The sequence below is a fragment of the Periophthalmus magnuspinnatus genome, chromosome 11 (genome assembly GCF_009829125.3).
Source record: "Periophthalmus magnuspinnatus isolate fPerMag1 chromosome 11, fPerMag1.2.pri, whole genome shotgun sequence".
Classification (NCBI taxonomy): Eukaryota; Metazoa; Chordata; class Actinopteri; order Gobiiformes; family Gobiidae; genus Periophthalmus; species Periophthalmus magnuspinnatus.
In genome coordinates, this window is record NC_047136.2 from 13,812,316 (window position 1) to 13,834,074 (window position 21,759).

Consider the following 21,759-nt stretch of genomic DNA (forward strand, 5'->3'; position numbering starts at 1 on the left):
CTGAATTCTTCCAGTAGTCAGCAGATCTGGTTTGGTGACCCATGTGCCTTTGGGTTTCAGAATTATGAAAAATCAAGACAATGGCCATGTAAATGAACAATTTCAAACACAATCCTTTGACTTGATTAGTGAAAAGTCCTCAAAATGTTGCCTCTAACAGGAAGTTGAAACCCATGAATAAGTATTGTCAGTTGAACAGCGGAACAAATATCCAGTCCACGTAATTGATTAACATTTAAACACTTGTTGAGAGCCCTGAGCAAATGTCTGACCTTTAGAGACATTAACAAGGCAGGTCAAATCACCTTTCTCAAATATTTGTTCTGTCCCATTTCTTTGTTTTATTTTTCTATTTCTTTTTCACCTTTTTATGTTATGTTTGATGTTTTGGCACTAGTTCAGATGTTATAACATTCTAATCACTCAATGTTTGATCAATTACTTGTTAGAATATGTTTCTACAAATTTCTACCCAATAAATACTTGACTTGTATTATGTATTATGTGTAAATAAGGTGATATAAATACAATGTTATATATGCCCCAAGAGCTGGATGTAGCAGTACGTTTTATCCTACAAATCACAACTTGTCTTACATGTCTCACATTTAGTATTGCGGTGTCTAATGATGTTCCTTATGGTTATAATATGAGCCTGAACTTTGTATTCCCTCCAGGGTTCTCAAATGATCAATGCAGTTTATGGGACGTAATAAAAACATCCTTTAGCCCCAGGGATATTTGGAAGATGAGTTTTGGGAATGTGTTTTGCAAATGACTTACCATTTTAAGATGAAGCGTATGTGTATAAAATGATGCCTCATTTCAAACTATCCATTTAGTACTTTTGTGTGTGGAGTATGTTTCTAAATTCCAGTCTTTTACAACAGATGGTTCAAGGCTTAAGGTTCCCAAGAGGTTTAATGTAAAATCGAAAGCTCATATGACAAGTTACACTATTGTTTTTAAATAGATTTTGTTAAAAAGATTAGTTTGACAAATTTGGTGAAGTTTATCATTTTAATACCTGGAGAATCAGATGTGGCATATAAAGACATTCCCAGAACTAAGGGCCAACACATATCAAATTAAACTTTATGACACCTGTCCTTGCATTTTGGATTAAATTTTATATATTAAATAGATTCCTTATCGGAACTCAATACTACTTCCAGCTATTTTCATGTTTTGTATCAACTTTTTTTTCACAAACTGACATTTGACTGGTAAAGCAATTATAAATCTCCCACCACACAAAGTAATAATTAGAAAAATATGAAAACTTGTCATATGTAAGCTTACTTTACAGAACTGGGAGCCGTTTAATGTGTCAACTTCACAAACCTACCTAAAATACAAAATAAAGTGAAGTGTATGGTAGCAGACCTGTATGTCAATGGTTCTTAAACTGGAGACTGGTACTTACTGTTATATCATTGGGCAAGATACTTTACCCACTTATGTACCAATGTGGTGTGTGGGTGGTTGCTTGTGGTTACAGAGACCATTGGTGCAGATTGGCAGTCACATTTCCATCAGACTGCCCAGGGCATCTGTGGCTACACATACAAACCATTATTATTATTAAACTAAAACATTAATTTATCCTATTGGACAAAAACACAAGACAACAGATCAATTTGAACAAACTTTAATAGCTCCCATTGACAACATACAATATATTTCTCATTAGACTGGACAGACTACACAAACTCCTCAGTCACATTTGTTTCTCCACATAAAACACTGAATTAAACAAATCCATGCAAGACGTAGATATGTGCTACAAACAGTGCTGGTAATTACACATAAAATAACATTATTAAAACCACTTCCCTTATTTTCCTAAACTCTCTGCAATCTTTATTTCTTTTCTTTGAACATTTCAACAACTTGCCTTCTCACCCTCAACTTTACCACAATAAAAAACACGATTAAATCACTTATCTGCTAGAAAGTTATGACTGGGATATTAACTTTAACCTGGATTTAAGCTTAGCTGCACATGAAGAATGGGTAGTAGTTTTAAGATTTTGGTCATTTATAGTGCATTTAAAAGGGCATTTATACTTAAGTACTGTACAATATAGGTTACTGAAGGTAATATTAAATGTATTACGTTGATAAAATTAGTAAAGAAGGCACAAAGGGCAGCCATGCTATGAGTTAGGCTTTTACAGATATATGTAATACTGTTATTTATGTACAAAGTATTCAGACATTACATTATTGACCTGAAGTGACATAGACGCACATAGCACCTTAAGAACATTTTTTTGCTTATTTAAAAACAGTTTACAAAACGTGCAACCCGGAAACAACTGTAACCATAGCGACACTGACATCGGCTTGACAAGAAAATAGTCTATACTTAATGGTGTTTCCATTTGCATAGTTTGGTTAATATATCATCAGCTTAAATAGAAAATCATAATAGTTTTGAATTGACTTGTTATTCAGGCTATATTCATTCACAGCAAGTGTTAAAAATATAAGAACTAATTTAATTTTGTTGTTTACAGCCTGCTTGGTATGTAATTGACCCCATTCTATTCAATTGACTTTGCTTAGGCCTTCGTGTTGTTTCCCTGTTAGTCATTAGTTAGCACTGGTTGAGGTTGTGAGTTTGCTTGGCCATCTTTAGGTCCCTGTTCGGTGGTCTCTTCTTGTCCCGGTTTGGTGGGGTCTGGGGGTGAGTGCTCAGAAGATGGTGCTCCAGCGTTTTGGGGGAGGGCGGGATTTAGAGTCTCCCTATAAAGAAATGAAATAGACAGTAATTCATAAGCGTGATGGTAGATTGAGTGATTGCCGAGTTGTTTCACATTTAGTGGAGGCTGGTGGTTACCCGAAGCTGCAAATAAAATGGATGAAGTTTGAGGTAGGTCTAAAGATGAGGAGTCAATATTGCATGAAGTATAATGTCACTGTGTAGAATGTATTTGGCCAACACCCCATCTTGTCACATGTAGAAGCTGCCAGATACTGTTTATTTTGAAAATATGTTTAAGAGTGTGCACCCAAAAATAAAATATATGCCTTGCCTTAAAGCCCGGACAAAATACAACCAGTGTTTTCTGTTTGATCATTATTATTTTGATACATCATGTTTCTGTTTTTGATAATTGTGTTTTGGGTATGCATTGAATCTTTTGAGTCACACATCTGTGGTCAAATGACCCCACCTACCATTGTATAAGAGTGAGTCAACCGATGTGCTCATCATGTTACTCGTACACTCAAGTGTTGAAAGGCATTGGCTGGTCCATGTCAAAGGACTTAGTTTTTTAGCCAAGATTTCCTCTGATTCTTTCAGCTCCACTACCATTCACATGTTTACGTCAGTATGTGCTAAGCTAGATCGCTGTTCCACCCTGATAAGTGGCCTCATCCTTGAAGAACACTTGTGTTCTACATCCTTCTATCTGACTCACTACAGCCCAACTGAAGCACTCCATATCTCCTGTTTTTATTGATTATTATTTTTATAAATCCTGCTGAAATTCAAAATCTCTTTTACTGTGGATTCCTGTCCTTCAAGACACACACACACACACAAAAAAAAGACAGGACAAAGGTTTTTAAGAGTGAATAATTACAAACCTTTGTCCACCACAACACTCATACTAGGCAAGTGGGCACCTGGTAATCCCAGCAGTCTCTCATCCAAGTAGTAATCAGGCCCAGCCTTGCTTAGCTTCCGCAATCATACAACGTCACACATTGACAAATTGTGTGTGGCTGTGTTGGTATATGGGAAAACAAAGCACCCCGTAGACCTTCTTGTTGTAAGGCTTAAGCACTAATCACTATGCCACTGTTCAAGTAACTGATGCCAGTGCATTATATTACATTATATATTACATGCAATACAAAAAGCTTGGGTTTTTACTACACCAAAGTCACTTGCATCGGTGCTCCACCCATGCAGACAGTCAGTCACATCCTACTTCCAATTTTCTCTCATAAAACCAGGACTTGAAACCAAATCTTTGTAAATCCAACTTCATTTAATTCGGCTTCAGCACAACTCAATACAATCAATGGGGACAAAGTTAAGTGCCTGTGACTCTCCCTGCATCGATATGGACTATCAATCAAAAAGGATTACTCTGAGTTCAACTGAGGGCACTAATCAGGCTATATTAAAATATAGGCAAACATCAATGTGTGTTTTTTATAAAGGTGGTATCTGCACTTCCAAGTAATTGACTGAACTAGAAATAGCATTTAATTATATTTTTGTTTATTTTATTTTAGGGTTGTAAAAAGGGAGTTAATAAGAGAGGGAAAATGAAAGAGAATTAACAAACTAACCCAAGATAACCAGCGCCCTTCTATAACACACACACACACACACCCCTACACACACACACACACACTCACTCACACACATCACTAATTTCTTATGAGATCAATACATTGTCTTTCCAATGTAATATTTTTGAATAATTGCAATATAAACAAACTCATTCAATTTACAGTGCTCATCCTAAACACATCCTAGAAACATTAACATTTGAAAGTACAGGTAGAAACACAAACTTCTAAACTAATGGTCAACAAATGATTTAGTGTTGTTTCATGGATTACCAAGGAAAAGTGTATTGCCTTTTGTAGCCAGTGTGAAAATGTGCTGCCATGAACATGTGAATTGTGTTTTCAAGGTGATTGCAATTATTTTTGTAGCAAGTGGTTGTTTTAACAAGCTGTAACAAGATGGGGCAGTGGCCAAATCTAAAAATATGTCATTAAAAATTACAAAACAATTTTATGATATTTTTGCTGCAAAAAAAAGGCCTCCTTTGAATTGGTTAGTTTAATAGATGACGATGAAGCTTCTGTTAAATTAAAATGTCTTTGTGACTTGGATACAATCTTGTTACTCACTGATCTTTTGTAGTAGTGTCACTGTTGCATTTGGACAAAATAGACATATATTGAGGTAATTTCAATATCTTTGAGGTAATGTGTTGTAGTACAAGTTATGTAGTTGTATATCTCACCAGACTGAGGAGTCGGGACAGTGTGCCCTGCTCTTTGCGTCTTCGCACTGGGGACTTTGCTCCTTCGGCTTTAGACGATGATGCCTAAAAAAACATGTGTGTGAGAGGGACGTGTGGACACAGCAAGACTACAGGTATGGAAGCCCAAGACAGACAGTCTGAACCAGAAAGAGTTGGTAAAGTAATGCTGCTATTAGTTGTGTTCATATTACACCACAAGATTTAGAAAAGTTTAGAATTGAGCTGGAGGACACGCCAAAATTATATGGTGAAATTTGCTGTTTAACTGATTTGTCTTTGCTAAGAGGCCGCAAGAGGTCGATTGGCTGTTTGTCCACAAGGGGAGCACCTCAGTATGCAGCTGCCTCTCTTGGGACCACCTGACCTCCCCAGAGGTGCTCATGAGGCTGTGGAGATGCCGGGTTAATGAGTGTGTAAAAGCCATTCATCTTTAAGTACATGCATCAACTTCCTGTGTGCTCTAGAACTTTCTACGCCACACGTCAAGCTGCTCTCCACTCTGCAAACGTCACGGCCTGTAGAGTCCTATGTGTACTCAGTCTGCACTGATGGCCAGTGAGCAGGGTGAGGCAAATGTGTTCTACTATTTTCCTTGTCTGAGAGGAGATGGGTCTGTGGATGCGATCTGCTTCCCCTAGACCCTGCCTTTATAAACATTTAGTACCACCCCGCAACAGCCAACCGACCCACACTCAAGACTAGAGCCTGTACTGGGACAGATAGACAGTCTGCAGATAGAACAAGGAAAGTATGTATGAAATCAATTGAAATGTGCACCCAGAGACCCACCACCTCTACTGCATGGAACACAGTAGAGGAGTGGTTATTATGTTCGCTCCTTTCCTGTCTACCTCTTCATTCATTCAATGCAAGAAAGTTTCACAGGATCACGAGATACTTGCACAAGATCTTGGGATACTTTTTACAGGATATCATGATAATTCCGCGTGTTCAGGGGATAGTTTCTTGGGATTCTCTTTATTTAATTCCTCGCCGAGAGCCCTTGCGGGTCTCTGTACTTCTCTGTCAGTAAATGGGAAAATAATTTTTTCGCAAAAGGTACAGAAATTTCTTTCAAAAACAACAAATCTCCCAAGAAGTTATACAGCCCCCTACCCTTCATCTGAAAGTTGGAGTCATCATGAGGTGAGGTTGGAGGGAAAAAATGCATTTATTTGTACTTATTTGGGTATGTCCTTTGCCAATTGCGACTGGTGTTTAACTGTAGCTCCTTGACTGGCATCAAATTATTCATAACATTTGTATTATATTCAATATATACATTTTATTGAGATTCATATTACTGAATTAAGGTCTAACTACAATCAAAATTAGTGTAAACTGCTATTTACGCCATTTGGTGATTTTGAGGACTACATCCTCAAAACAACAAATTTCCCAGATGCCCTCCCTGAATGATACAACTTCCTTCAATACCTTTTCTGCCTGTGTTTGGTGACTTAACATCTGTCTAATTCAGGGGCATCAAACACATTTCCACCGAGGGCCACATCAGCAAACTGGCTGCCTTCAAAGGGCCAGATGTAAAAATAAATGTAACTACTTTTTAAAAAATTGTTAATGAACTGTTTCTGTATTCATTACTTCTTCAAGTTACAAATATTACATATGCATTTGCAAAGATGTAAAAAATATGGCTGTGTAACTGCGTCTCCTGATAAAATGACATTTTAAGACTGTCATACCTTTTAATTTACCCTGTCGAGGCCACATAAAATGATGTGGTGGGCCACATTTAGGCCGCGGGCCTTGAGTTTGACACACGTGGTCTAATTACATTGAACCATTATGTTTTGAGAGCCCAAATGTTGTGAACAAGTAAAAACTGTCAAAAGCTTTTCAGTTTTAAGGCCCATTTCGGGCTGCTGTAGATACTATTTAGGTGTGAACACTGAGTTAAATTGAGTATTGATTCACTAAAAGATCTTTTGAAAAGTGCATTTGGTCTGTAGAGCCACCTTTAGCTTGTTTGAAATTGCCCGGGACAAAGTATTGGTTTGAAAAGGATGTGATTTTGAATGCGAAACCTGAATCCTCCGCTGTTTCCACTACTGAGTCCCTTTCATTATTAGTTATACAGTGAGACATGGGGCCTTTTAGGAAATGGACAAATCACACTTTTTCAAGAAAAATACTCCAGTGGTCACGGTGAATTAAAGAAAAACACACGGATAAAGTTAATGTATTTTCTTGTTTGCAGATGTAAATTAGCTCAGAGAGTCTGGTACAAAGCATGTCTTCAATAGACTAAATAAATTAAACTTTAGATGTTTTTTTTCTTTATAAATCCACAGACAATTTCACTATTTTTGTGATAGAAGCTTGGGTAACACTTTCTAATAACTACACTTAGTTTAAATTGACTTAACCAAGACTTAATTCAAAATGGGCAACTAGTTTATTAAGATGATTCAGACATAGTAACTCACTAACTCCTAGCCCATAATTAAGTCTTTCTTCATGTTTTATTAGGGCTATTGAGGTATGGTTATTATAAAGTGGTACCAAAGGTTGAAGGTGCGCTATGTAACTTTTCTGTCATTAAACAAGTTTATTTCCATGGATACAAGCAGCGAACGCTACTAGACCAAGTTAAATCCAGCTAACCCGCACCGAGACGCTTTGACGCGCGGCAGAATTGTTGTCTCCATTATTTTCTATGAAAACACTCACGGGGCTCAGCCCCGCGCCTCGATGGGAGTTTGTTGACTGGAGATGCGGCTCCGCGTCTGAACACTTTTTGCACTTTTGCGGTGAGTACAGACGTGTCTCTGCTCTGTGACAGATAAAATCAGCGCTGTAAACTTAAAGGAGACGCACCGATGTTCACTTCAGCAGAACACCGGCTCCTTTCCTCTTCTCTCTGTGCAGGAAACTCTGTCTCTCCCTAAACTCACTCTAACCTCCTCAAACCACCGCCTTTCCTCTCAGCCTCGCTCTCTGTCTCTCATTTCAAGTAATCTGCAGATAAAATGCTTATTTATAACACCGCAAGTGTCGTGTTAAAGCTTTTTAAAGAGCCGTGACGCGCAGTTTTAGTGTGTTTTGATGGGTGCGTTTGACGCAGTGTTATGTCAGTTGGCCATTTACAGGTTAGATCTGCGGCGATGCGACTCTAAGAATGCATTCATTAGATAGACGCGTGTAATGCCATACTGTGTAACATTCCAGGCACATCCCATACCAGAAAAGTTGCATATTCACCTTAAAATAAACTGGAGTTCGGCATGTGTCATAAATGTCTTTAAAAACCTTCAGTCTGTTAATGTATGGAAATAAACTGGTTTTCAGTTATCACCATAAAATTCTCCCAATTAACACTCACCTCTCACCAACTGCACCTTTATGCAAAATAGCTTTGAATATTCATAAAAGCAGTACATGTGTGGCATACTTGGTCACACACAAATATGCCTACGATATCTTGGCTCATTTTAGTCCTGTTCAAGTTTTGGCTAAATCCTGGTCTAGTCCAGGTTTAATTTTACAGATTATACTCCAAATTTAGTCCCAGTTTTGATGTGGCTTATGTTCTTACCAAAATACTTATTACCTATTATCTTAAAGAACATAGGTTAAAGTACTTCACTAAAACATAGTTAACATTAGATTTGAGATTTTACTAAATATTTTACCTAGTGGTCTGTGTAATCCCTCAGTCGTCCAGGTCTGAGCCATAGTAAAAGCCAAAAGTAAAATCTGTCAATTGGACAAAATGTTGTAGGAGTTTAGACATTTCCTGCTTATCCAAGCCTCTTCTTCAGTTCTGGTCAGATTGCTGGCTTTGAGATGGAGATTTACTGTCGCGAGAGCTCCTCTGGACCCCAGTCCGCTGTCTCCATCTCAAAGCCACTCACCACTCCTTTGAAGATAGTGAGGAAAAGATCTTAGTCAGAGAAAAGAAATGATTTGAGAGGGGAGTTAAAGAAGCTATTTTGTTAAGAAAGACAAGCCTTCTTTGAACAGGAATGGTGGTCTTAGACATCATATTTTCCCCATACATAACTCCACCAGCAGACTCAAAGCAAACAAAGGAAACAAAGAGAACCATGGAGCTGACCAGGATGCTAATAGGTGTGAAAAACACCCATTAAGGAGTTGTATGTGAAGAATGTCTCAGGCACAGTGCACACATAGTGTAGCTCAATAGACCTAGCCTATATACAGAAACGGTAAACAAAAACTGTTTCCAGTTTCAGTGTAGTTAGCTTCTCCCTTCAGATAGATATAAGGCAGTGTCCATGCGTAATCTGACCAGAACTGAAGAAGCGGCTTGGATGAACAGGAAACGTCTTCACTCCTACAATTTTTTGTCCAGTTGACAAATTTTACTTTTGGCTTTTTTACCTAGTTTTGTCTCATTTTTATTTATTTATTTTTTTCATTCTGGGGAAGTTTATTATTTTACATCCCGGTTGGATCATTTCAGTTCCGTTACTTAGCAACCATAATGGTTACAAGAGCCAAAACATATGGAGACTACAAAAGAAGTTACATAAGACAAATAAAAATAGATGAACATCTTTTTTTGTGAAATTAATATTTGCCTTCCTTGCTCGTAAATTATCCCTGCATTTTGGATGGAATTTTCAGTGTTGATCGAGGTTTTCTGTTTTAAAACTCACCTCTAACCTCCTCAAACTGCCACCTTTTCTCTCCTCTCAGCCAGCATGTCTCTCATTTCAAGTATTCTGCAGATAAAATGCTAATTTATAACACCGCAAGTGTCGTGTTAAAGCTTTTTTAAGAGCTGTGATGTGCGATTTTAGTGTGTGCTAATGCATGGGTTTGACGCACTGTCATGTACGTTGGACATTTACTGCTACTTACTGTATTTTCGTAGTTTGTTTTTTTTTACATAAAAGTAGTAAAGTATTGTATTTAAGTATACATTTTAGGCATCTGTACTTCAGTTCTTCAGTACTATCGGTGCTACTTAAGTGAAGTTTAAAGTGGATACTTTTAAAATTTTAATTCACTACATTTGAGAGCAGGTATCTGTATTTTCTACATTTGAGCAGAACTGAAAAGTAAAAGCACTTTTTTTTATTGTTTGAGACCTGCAGAAAAAGGCTGATTTTTAATATGGTTATTATTTGATTCATTTGTTTCTGTTGTACAAAATTCAACACAAATCTTTATCAAAGTCTCTACATTTGAAGCTTTATTAGATCTCAATCTGCACGGAATATTTTTTACTTTTTACTCTTTAAGTACATTTTTAAATGGTTTTCTAATACTTTTACATTAGTTGATTTTTTTACATGATACTTTACTTTTATGTACTTTTTTTTTACTCCGATATCTGTACTTTCACTTAAGTAACAAAATTGAGTACTTGTTCCACCACTAAAGTTAATATATATATATATATATATATATATATATATATATATATATATATATATATATATATATATATATATATATATATATATATATATATATATATATACACACACACACACACATACACATATACATATACATATATACATACATACATAGTTAACTTAATCTCAAAAGTGAAAACCATATTCTGACCTATGTATGTGGAAATGGAATATGTATTTCAGCTGTAGATTGCAGTTTTAAAAATATCTGTCCTTCTTTCCTGTTTCATAATACTAATAGACGTCTAATTAAGTGCTCATCTTCATCCAAGGGCAACAGTAATGACTTTTAAGTATATAGACCTTTGAGTAAAAAATCTAAATCTTACATGCAGGTCCTGTGTCTACTTCTGTTATGTTCCAACACCAAGAAAAGAAAATATATATAAACACTGCAGGACTGACAAGGTTAGTAAGTCCACTGTGACACCAGCAGATTGATAGAACACAGAGCGAAGGTGAGGAAAGAGGAAGAGGAGAGGTGGGAAAATCACATCCACAAGAGACTAAAGCAGACAAGACACTGAAAAATGTAATATCAGCCTCACTCATAATGAATCCAGAATTTGAATCGAAACTTGAGCATTTTGACAATATCTAAAGGTGTGCTGTGTGGGTTGTCAAAAGTATCAAAAATCAGATACTAGTTGATACTAGCTAGTATCACTAGATAGATACTTATTTGAGCAGGTCGATACTAAAACGTCACATTCACTGGACAGAAATGAACTGTTCCTGAACAGCTTTAGAAAGATATTGAGCTATATCAGAAGAAGTATAAGACAGTGACTAGTATATGCCTATGAATCACTATGGGACATACCTGGGCGACTTGAGGGATTACACAGATAAGGCCACATGCTAATTTTAAAAAAAGTACAATGACTAAAATTAGCATCATGGTTTTCTATCATAGTTTTGCATATTGTTTTTTGTGTATCGAGTCTATTCCTTAGTATCAAAACTGAGTTTGAAATTTTTGTATTATGACACCTGTTTGTCACCATGGAGATGTTATTACTTTGCCTAGAAAGTTCCACAGTATTCAATAAACAAATATTACGTTCGTGGAGACAACCAGGTCAAGTTACAGGCCAAACCTGTGAAGAGGTGTCCCCGCTCACAGGTTTCAGACAAAAAAACTGAATAAATGCCATACATTAGAACATTACCATAGAGACAAATTAAATCTAGGTCCAAGTCAAAGTCAAATTAAGATTAATATTCTGTTTTCAAGTCATTCTATCTACATACTATTTTGCAGTGTATTATATCTTACATAGGGAAACTCAGAGGCCTGTGGAGAATCCTATTGAAAAAGTGTGTTACCGGTGTTGGGTCATAAATAGTCGTGCTGTCTCAAAGTCATCAAGAAGCAGTGAGCCGTTCTAGATTGAAGCAAAGGGGAATTACAATGATAATAGAGCCATATAAAAGTACATTATGCAGTATTTTTATGCGAGATGGTATTAAGATTATAACGTTTTTGCTTTTGCCATCTACATGTTATTATTGTAAGTGCAGCCGAAATACTGAAAGACTCATTTGCAAAACAGATTTTCTACAAACACTATTTTTCTCCTTGCCAGCATGTAAAATCATTTGTTTGGTCTTGGGTTGGGTGGGTTTCATTGTGTATTCAGAGGCAATATCAATAGTTCTCAATGTTTTTACAAAAGTACCAGTAACATTTTGTTCTTTCCCTGTACAGGAAATTAGCCAGTTCTAATTTAAATCAGGTTTGAAGTAGTACTAATTGTTACATAACACAACCAAAAATCAGACATAGATTTTAAATGCATACTTGCTACTCTAATCGTGCATAACTCTGGATTTTAAGACTAAACCTTTTTTTTTATCGATCTCCCACCTCTGCCTTCAAACAACTAAACCTTGGCTGCTACAAGTTCATTTAATCTTTTGCCCTATTTGAAAATGTTGGATTTTGAAGTCAATACCACACAAAAACTGAATCTACCAGTTCAGGTTTTCAGAGGTGATTCTGGTAACACATATTGACAGACGGGGCAGATTTTAAAAACACATGTGATTTTGTTAGATGACGTTTTTGGACAAAGACTACTCCAACAAACACAAACAAACAAAGGCAGAAAAGAAAAGTGGAGTTTTATGACCTACCAAACCCAAGACGTCTCTCCACTGAAAAACAACACAAAAATGTTTCAGTCAATTGTCTATAAATAAATGTGTATGTTCACGTGATTCAGTGTATTGGGACTGTGACTTCTCTATGTAATTATGGACAAAAAATATATTACCCCGTTATTGTTGAAAAAGATACTGTTTACTATTTGGGCAATAAATAATGGTTCATTTCAGAGTGAATTGGCAAAAATCTCATACAGATAAAATTGGACAGGAAGTAATGACGCTAACAGTGGCACTGTCGGGCATAACTATGCACAGTTTCTTTCTCCCTTCCTACTTCTATTGAACATATAATCAACTTTGCAATAATAAATTCACTATGATTAACATTTATTTGAAGCCACAAGAGCCACCAGTGTTCTCAAAAGCATGTTTTTCATTATTAGGGCAAATTGAGGTTTTCTAATCCACTCGTGTTCCCTTATGTGAAATTGCACAGTATGTTTATGACGTATACACCTTATTATTTGGTATTTAGCCTACCAATAAAATAATTACATTTTTCTCAGCTTTAATTCTAGTCTTGGGAAGATACAGCCAGGCTTCAAACAGACCACTGAGGAACAATGAAATCACTGCTATTCTTCAAAAAGCCATTCATTCACATTGCCTTCACTGTAGCAGCAATCTAGACTCACTTCATATTGTGTATATTCAGAAAACCACCCAGTAGATCATATTTTAGTAGCTATTTCCTTTTATCTCTATGTAATATACATATTTGCAGCTATCTATATCACTCTGGGCATTTAAAACCCTTCAGACAATGAGACAGTTAAAGGTGCACTATGTAACTTTTCTGGTGGAGTGTCTGTCACCCGCCAGTCTCATGAAAATAGTATTGCTTTCACTGGAATGTTTCACAGTATGGCATTAAATGTGCATATTTTATTTATCCTGTTACAGGTATTTTACAACAAACACTTAATTTGGTGGTGCCACTTGCTTGTTTCCATGGAAATTGCTAAAATGTATGCCATAGTTTGGAACATTTCAGGCAAAAATGACATAGTGCCCCTTTAATGTAACAGCAGTTTATACCTTTCTACATTGAGAACAAAATTGTTAATGAATGTTATAAAAAAAATATAGCTACATTTGGGCAGAATTTGTTGCAATTTGTCGACAGTTTCCTTTGTTTCTTCTGCAAAAAAGATGAAAATAAATGATCAGATTCAAAACTCACCCTGGATTTAGGACGAGGAGAAGTGGCGACCTGATGGAAAAAACAAGTGAGAGAAAAATGAAACAAAAATCTAAATTTCAGTCAGTCACTGTAGGAAAAAATATTTTGTTTGGATCTAGGATTTGGTGTGGAGAGAAAGGGACATGGCTGCAGACTCAAAGCTGTGGTGAAACGGTTTCTGGAAAAATTTTCTGCTGTGACAGAGGAGACAATACAGTTCACAGTTCTACAACAAAGGACCAATGAGAAAAGTAGCTTTTGTGCACATTTTTAGATTTTTTTTTGTGTATATGTCACACTTTTTATCCAAATTCAAGACTACTTTCTTAATAATATACCTGATACAATACCTTTGACGACTACTAGGCAGCCCAGACTTGTTATGTTGACAATTGGGTTTCAGAATGATGAACAATGAGGGCTGTTCCCATAGAAATTGATCATTTAAGTATATCTTTTGAATGATGAAAAGTCTTCAAAATGTCACCTCTAACGGGAATATGAAACCACGAATAGATGATCAATGGGTCTTGCTATTCCTGATTCTTGTCATCTATAGCAACTTAAATCTAACTTAGAAAATTGAAATACACTATTTTTTAAAAACAGTGAAAAAACATCCATAAATTGAACATAGAATGACTCACAAGGCTCCTGAAGAACTTTAGCACAGCGTTTTCATTTTGTTTGCGCCGAGTGGAGGACTGTTGAGGTGAAGCAGTGTGGCCACGGAAAGAGCCCTGCACAGAACAACACAAAACACAATTAGTGAAGTTATTAAAAAGAGCATTCAGCAGTATATTTACAACTGAGTAAACAACCCACTACTTCTCTGTCTTAAAAATGGTCTACTTGTCTTAAAGGATACTGACGATGAACTAGTAATACTGTATTTGAATAGTCAATTTCTGATATTTATAAAACATATTGACTTAAAGGTGCTCTATGAATCTTTGCCTGTGGAGCTCGTCACCATAGAGATCTTATTGCTTTGTCTGGAATGTTCTGCAGTATATCATTAAACTTGTCTATTTCCATGAAGACAAGCAGGTTGTTACAGGTCAAGTTACTGGTCAGATCTGTGGTGACGTGGGCCCATTCAGTAAGAATGCATGGATGCTTCAAGGTATTATGGTGGGAAAATGCAGGCAAAGCAATAACATCTCCATAGAGACAAGCAGGTGGTGGAACCTCCACTAGAAAAGTGACATACTGCACCTTTAATGTTGCAGTTGCTCAAAACACATCACGTGGTACAAGTCATTGCACAACAATTTCCCCACAGTCTTGCACAATTCAAACTTCTTCACAACACACAACTTTTTTTTTCTGTAATTCAATTGTTATCTCTAATAATTATCATCATTATTTTTATTTTTTTTTTATCACAAATTGGTATCTACAAAATTATGAAGATTTATGTACACCATTTCAGAAAGACTAAATCAGCAAAAACAAACACAACATAATTATAGTGTGCTATCTTCAATATTGATCTTGTATTTACACAGAACACTTCACCTTTACTTCACCCTGAGTTCATGGGCATTGACTCATAAACTCACGTATAGTTTTCAAGTACATTTTAACCACATTAAAAGCACAGAAATCCCACTCAAACAACAGTAACCTTTTGTCTAGAGTAGGCCCTGAATATGTCTAAATCCACGGCTAAGTCTAAGCTGACAATTACTGTGATTATCTGTGCATTCAGAGCCCAACGGGAGACGACAGCCTTGAGTGAGAGATGGAGAGGAAAATTAAAACAGCGTCTTCATAATCAGAAAATTACATCAATTAGAAGTCGTTATAAGAGCTCCGACTGAGTTCAACATGTCAGTAACAACAGTGAATCACTTTCCAACAGTAAGAGATGGACTGTTTCTCTTGGAGAAGTGGAGTCATCAAGATTAACATATTTTGTATTTGTGAGTAGTCATAAATCAGCATTTTGGTTATATTAAGGTTTACTGAGGAAAATATGTTACTGCGGTGACATATTTTTTAAAAGTGTATTTTCTGTCACCTGTATCTCAAAAGTTTCATATTTTTGTCATTATACATTTCAAACGCCATACTCAATACTGATTTTGATATCACAGGATGTTGAGCACTTTCTCATGACAATAACAGTATATATATATATATATATATATATATATATATATATATATATATATATATATATATATATATATATATATATATATATATATATATATATATATATATATATATATATATACACACACACATGTAAACAAATATAATTGCAAATTCATATAAATACACACTCTCCTATCTGGCCTTTTCAGCTACATATCTATATCTTCTCAATCCTGCAGCAGCAAAGCAATCAGCCTCTTCAACTATCTGTACGTTGACCACTAATGTTTAGGCCTATCATATATTCTGCTTGCCATACCTTACGTGTCAAAAAGTGCCAAAGTCTAACCGGTCAAAAAAAACATTCACTTATTCGTCTAATTGTCTGATCTGTGTTTAAGTTACAGTTCTGTACAAAACTATATGTTGTCAAAAATGAATGGATGGATGGACCCACTAAATTTTCAACATAAACATATAGGAATACCATGGGCCCCACCCAGTCAAGGAACTGAACCAGGACCTTCTTGTGGTGAGGCTGAAGCACTAACCGCTAAACCAACAAGCATCGTTAATGAGAAAACACGTCTCTATGCTGATTTGAATTAATTTATGTGATAAAGAGGTTGTGTTGCTAAGTATTAGAAATAGCATATGTTTTTCTTACTGCCAACTTTACAACCTTTCTTCTAAAGGTTGTATAAAGTCTATATGATTGTTAAAACTACTGAATACAACACTACTTAAAGATGCTTCAAAAATAAATCCATCTCATGATTAATCTAGTTCTTTTGTCTTTACCTGCTGCTTTTTGATTTGGAACATTTTTCAATAGATGTGGGACTATATTTTTCAAGGTTGAAAGCCTTCTCTACTTCAAATGTTTTACTCCTCACAATTTTAATCCAGTTAGAGTTGAAGTGTGACTTATTTAAACAAAAAAACAAAATAGTGCCCAGATGTTGTGTTTTAATAGCTACTCTTTTTATTCCAGTGGAACTAAATTCAGGTAAAAACTGTTACATCTAAGACTTCAGTATCAATTTAGAAACCTACATTTAACCTACAGCGTTATATAAAAAAATTAAGTGTAAAAGTACCACATGTACCTTGCCGACAATGTGAAGACACTTAACTGTTTTGCTGAGTTTTTAAAATGCCAAATATGCAAATATCAATTAGACTTATCAATTTACCCTTTTTGGTACCAGGCTGCATTTAAGTAAAGGTCAATATGGAATAAAATTAGAGTCCTACTTTTATCAGCCTCAAACTTTGCACATTTTGCTAAATGTTATAAATAAAATGTTATCAAATTAAATTACATGTTTTAGATTACAAAACATGAATGCCCTTCGAGAAAACTGTTGTTGTGATTTTGGGCGTTACAAAAATAAAATGAATTGAATTGAATTAACACAAAATATTTAAAGGTGCTCTCTGTAAATTTTGCCATAGAGGGTCCAAAACCTTCTCTCCTCCACGGAGATGTTTTTTGCCTGGAATGTTTCACAAAATGGCATTAAAACTATCTATCTCCACAGAGACAAGCAGGTGACAAGCAGTATTTTTTGGCAGTGAAAACAAAGAAAACAAAGTAAAGCAAGTAAAGCAATAACACAGTCAAGAAGGTGATGAACCCTCAATCAGAAAAGTTACATATTATACTTTTAATAAAACAAAGCCGTAGCCGTTGTGTAGATATTGCTGAGTCTCAGATGAGATCGTAACATTTCTATAATATTTAATACAGATGGGGGCAGGTAAAATGAGTATTGTTAACATTCCAATTTTTGTTTTTGGGTCTAGTCACTAATAGCAATAATCAGGTTCAACATTTGTACATTTACCTTTTGAAAATTTCATGACAAAGTACAATGCAATTAAAAGGAAAAACTGGCTCTTGCCCCATCTGAGCGTACACATCATCACATTGTAGAATCAGAAAACTACCAGTATATTTCTAATGTTTATCTAAAATATCAGTTCTCACCAAAATCTTGTCCCCCAAAGTCCTCTTATCCCCCGCCCCTTTCCATGTGAAGTCGTAGTGCCGGGAGTACACCTCAAGCTCCATTTAAAGAAGAATTATTCCCAAAATCCAGACACTGACCTTACTGCGCTTCTTCTTGTCCCCCGTGAATATTTTACTGATCTGATCCATGAGGCCGGGGCTCTTCTTCTTCCTGCCCAGTCCAAAGGCGCTGTGTCCTGGCCCGCTGCTGGAGGCCATAGTCCTACAATGTGTGGGAGTCTGGGAGGGGTCGACCTTTACTCTGTCCTATACAACCAACAACTCAACTGCCCGCGTGCCCTTGTGCCACGGGAGGACCGCTCTGGGCCAGCTTTGAACCAGCACCCTCCCCTTACAGAGGAGGAGGAGAGATGGTACTCAAGGAAAAGTATTGGATGGGCATTGTAACTAATCTGATGTCAGCTTTTAATTAAACTGTATTTTTCATTGTTTAAAAAGTAAAGTTGCACTGTGTAACATTTCTGGTGTTGGGTATGCTACTTTACTAGTTGCTTTGAAGATGTAATTTCTTTGCTTGGCATATTCCACAGAATGGTATTAAACATATCTAGCGTGCATTTATTCAGCTAAAAGTGATTGTTTTCTATTTAAAAAAAACTGTGAGCAGCGTGGCCTCTCCATAGATGTAACTAGTAATGCTTTGTTATGTCACCTGCTTATCTCCCTGGAGAAAAGATAGTTTAATGTCATACTGTGAAACCTGAAAGCAAGTGGCAGACCCTCAAATGGGAACAAAATATACCAAAAATGTTCTAGCAAAATGCACACTACAGTTTGTTCAAATCAATTGTGAATCTGTCAGTGAAAAAATGTATTTATTTCCTCACGTAATGACATGTACTCCTAGACCCCAGGAAGGGTAGAGTGGGTTCATGGGAGGTGAAGGCTTGGCCCAAATCCACAGGCGGGGCAAGGCTTCGCTGGTTGTGTCAGTCGCCTTTGTCCCGAGACACTGGGTAGTCTCTGTGTGGGCCCTTTGTGAAGCTGCAGTGTTTGTGAATGAATGAGAGTCTAGTACAGAGGCATAAATGATCAAATACAAACTTTATTCTAGTTTATTCTTTATTTGTCAGGGACCATTTAGAAATTCATAAATCTTACACAAGAAAAGATGATTTGTGCCAGATTTAGCTACTGCTACATGCTCCATCTGCAGTCCCTGGGCAGTTGAACACACATTAAACATGCACATTTAATTTAATTTCAATTTTATTATAAGATTAATTGAGTTCATCATTAACATTAGTGGTAAAATACAATAAAATGTCACCATTTCCAATATATTATGTTTCCTACAGTCCATACAATTATTCAAGATCATTATGTGCAAGTTTTTACAGTGAATACAGCACAGTACAAATGAACGTAGCCTGTTGACACACTTGATTATCTAAAACAATGGTGTTAAACAAATTTTCACCAAGGGCCACGTCAGCAAAATGATTGCCCTCAAAGGGCCAGATGTAACTGTAAGACAGCATAAATGTAACTAAATGTAACCAAATGTAATGTAAAATAAATGTAACTACTTTTTAAAAACTTTAATTAAACTTTAATTATAAAACTTTATTATACTTTAATACATACAGAAACAGTTACTTCTTATTCAGGTTACAAATATTGCATTTGCATTTCCATAGATGTAGAAAATATGTCTGTGTAACTGAGTATCTCCCAATAAACTGACATTTTAAGACAGTCATACCTTTTAATTTACCTTGTCACGGACCATATAAAATGGCGTGGTGAGCCACATTTGGCCCACGGACCTTGAGCTTGACACATGTGGTCTAAAATGTGCTCATGGGCATATAGACACATAGGTGAGACATTCCAAAACAAAATGTGTATTTTGAATGGTGGAAAGTACCCAAAATGTAGCCTATACCCACAAGAAACTGAAACTGATAGATAAGGATGTGATGATGTCATGTTCCCAGGTGAAGGGCAAGAGACAGTTTTTTTTTATTACATGATATTTTCATAAGGCATATTTAAAAGGTCAATTTAAATGTTGATGATCATCTCTATTAATGTCTATACCCTGTAATTTGCTATATTGCAAAACAAAATCTGCATTCAAGCTATATTCATCTTGTTTCCCTCAAGATTTTGCACTTGGTCCTTGCATGTAAAGGACTGACCTTTGTGTATTTCATAGAAACAAACATCCACTGACTTACTTTTTTCATGTATGTCATCAGTGATTCCAAATCACTTTCCTCGCGTGAACGTTAAAGTTTATATTTATATGTGATAGTTAAACAAGTCCCTCTCCAATAACATTACAGTCACAAGCTAGCTAGCATAAGCCAAAATGTTTTCAGTTAATCACTCTTATTGTTTTGGTTGAAAATCAAACACGTATACAAGACTCATACTGATAACAGGCTCCCAAAAATGTGTAATCTTGCACAGCAAGATGGATTCTAGCAATATCTGTTCACAAACAAGGATGCATCATGACATGCCCCCGCTGTAAGGTTCAACTTCACTCAGTAAGTGCCTTTGCGCAGGTGTGCTGATTGCAGGTTCAAAACAAGAGAAAGGAAACTACAACATGCAGAATAAAATGCACAGTCAGTAATGACAACTGGTTACAAACAAACACAAAGCATTCAAACAAATGTTAAAACATGTGCCAGATCACAGTGACACTTCAGCCAATCAGATTCAGATACTCAGCAAAATATGTTGCGGATTGATAAATGTGTAGCACTTATATCAACCTAGAGTGAGCCAGGTGAGAGAATGTGTTGCTTAAATCCATGTTGTATCTTTTCTTGAGTTTCAGACAATCTAAGAACATATCTGGCTGTGTGCATTCTGTCACCATTATACCTGCTAAACATTCTGCCGCAGATATACATGAAGTCCCCCCCAGCATGATGTTACTGCAAAGTATCACTAAAGTATAAATAAAAGAGGACCCAGGATTGTACCTTGAGGAAGTCCATGCATTATTTGATATTTGACCTGCATTCACCATTTGACACAAACTATTCCAAAACACTCTTATTTTAAACTTTACTCTTTGGCATACAATGTAGATATTTTTACAGGCTTAAATAATTCTATGAAGCCACACTGGAGGTTGAATTTCAGCAATACTGGACAAAGCTGCAGTTGTTGGTTGTGAGTTGACGCCTTCACAGCATCAGAATATTAATATTTTCAAACAAAGGACGATTGTTTCACATCAGAAAACATTAGACTCTTAGAAGCTGAGTTTTTATGGCATCACAATTGTATATAAAGCTAGTTAGACATGAGACTACACGCAATTCAAAGTCATATCTTTCATGATCAACAAAATAGGAACACCATGCTAAGTACACTTTTGACAAGATTTGATTCAAAAACATGTAAGCTTCCTGTTTTTTGTAGCCGTAGTGGTTGCATTATTTCTTATTATATAATGTCTTATTTATACAATGTCTCCAGATGCTATTTAGAGATTAACAGTGTTGAATAGCTACTGTCCATTTAAGTATAATAACATGTGTAGCAAAGTCTTCAGATTACTCCTTACCAATGTGAAAGGCTCCATGGCATTGAAGGTTTTTTGTATTGGGTATCAAGATTTTACCTCCATGTTTCTCACTACACCTTATCCTCCTTTTGCTTTGAAGCCTCAGTGAAAAGGATATATACATCTATGTTCTTTTGCAGTGACAGAAAAAAGACCAATATGAAGGACTTTCTACATGCATACAAGTGTCACTGATACATAACCTACAAGTTGCATAACATCATTGAGTAGATCTGATGAATGGTTAGTCCTGGTTAAAATGTACTTGAGTGGACATTTTTAACTAGTTTAGC

At 36.0% G+C, this 21,759-nt stretch overlaps 1 protein-coding gene across 3 annotated transcripts; it reads right to left on the bottom strand.

The window, feature by feature from the left end:
- Positions 1-1,635: 1,635 nt before the first annotated feature.
- mbpa (myelin basic protein a) lies at positions 1,636-18,247 on the bottom strand. Of its 3 annotated transcripts, XM_033975867.2 has the most exons (6): positions 18,013-18,246; positions 14,441-14,533; positions 13,794-13,823; positions 12,578-12,598; positions 5,004-5,087; positions 1,636-2,751 (listed from the first exon to the last, which is right to left on the bottom strand). In XM_033975867.2, exons 1-6 carry the CDS (start codon positions 18,130-18,132, stop codon positions 2,701-2,703), a joined length of 399 nt encoding a protein of 132 aa, XP_033831758.1. In that variant the 5' UTR covers positions 18,133-18,246; the 3' UTR covers positions 1,636-2,700. The 3 variants fall into 3 exon arrangements, with proteins under 3 accessions (XP_033831758.1, XP_033831759.1, XP_055081384.1); XM_033975868.2 differs by lacking the exon at positions 12,578-12,598 and having other exon boundaries at positions 18,013-18,247; XM_055225409.1 differs by lacking the exon at positions 5,004-5,087.
- Positions 18,248-21,759: the final 3,512 nt, after the last annotated feature.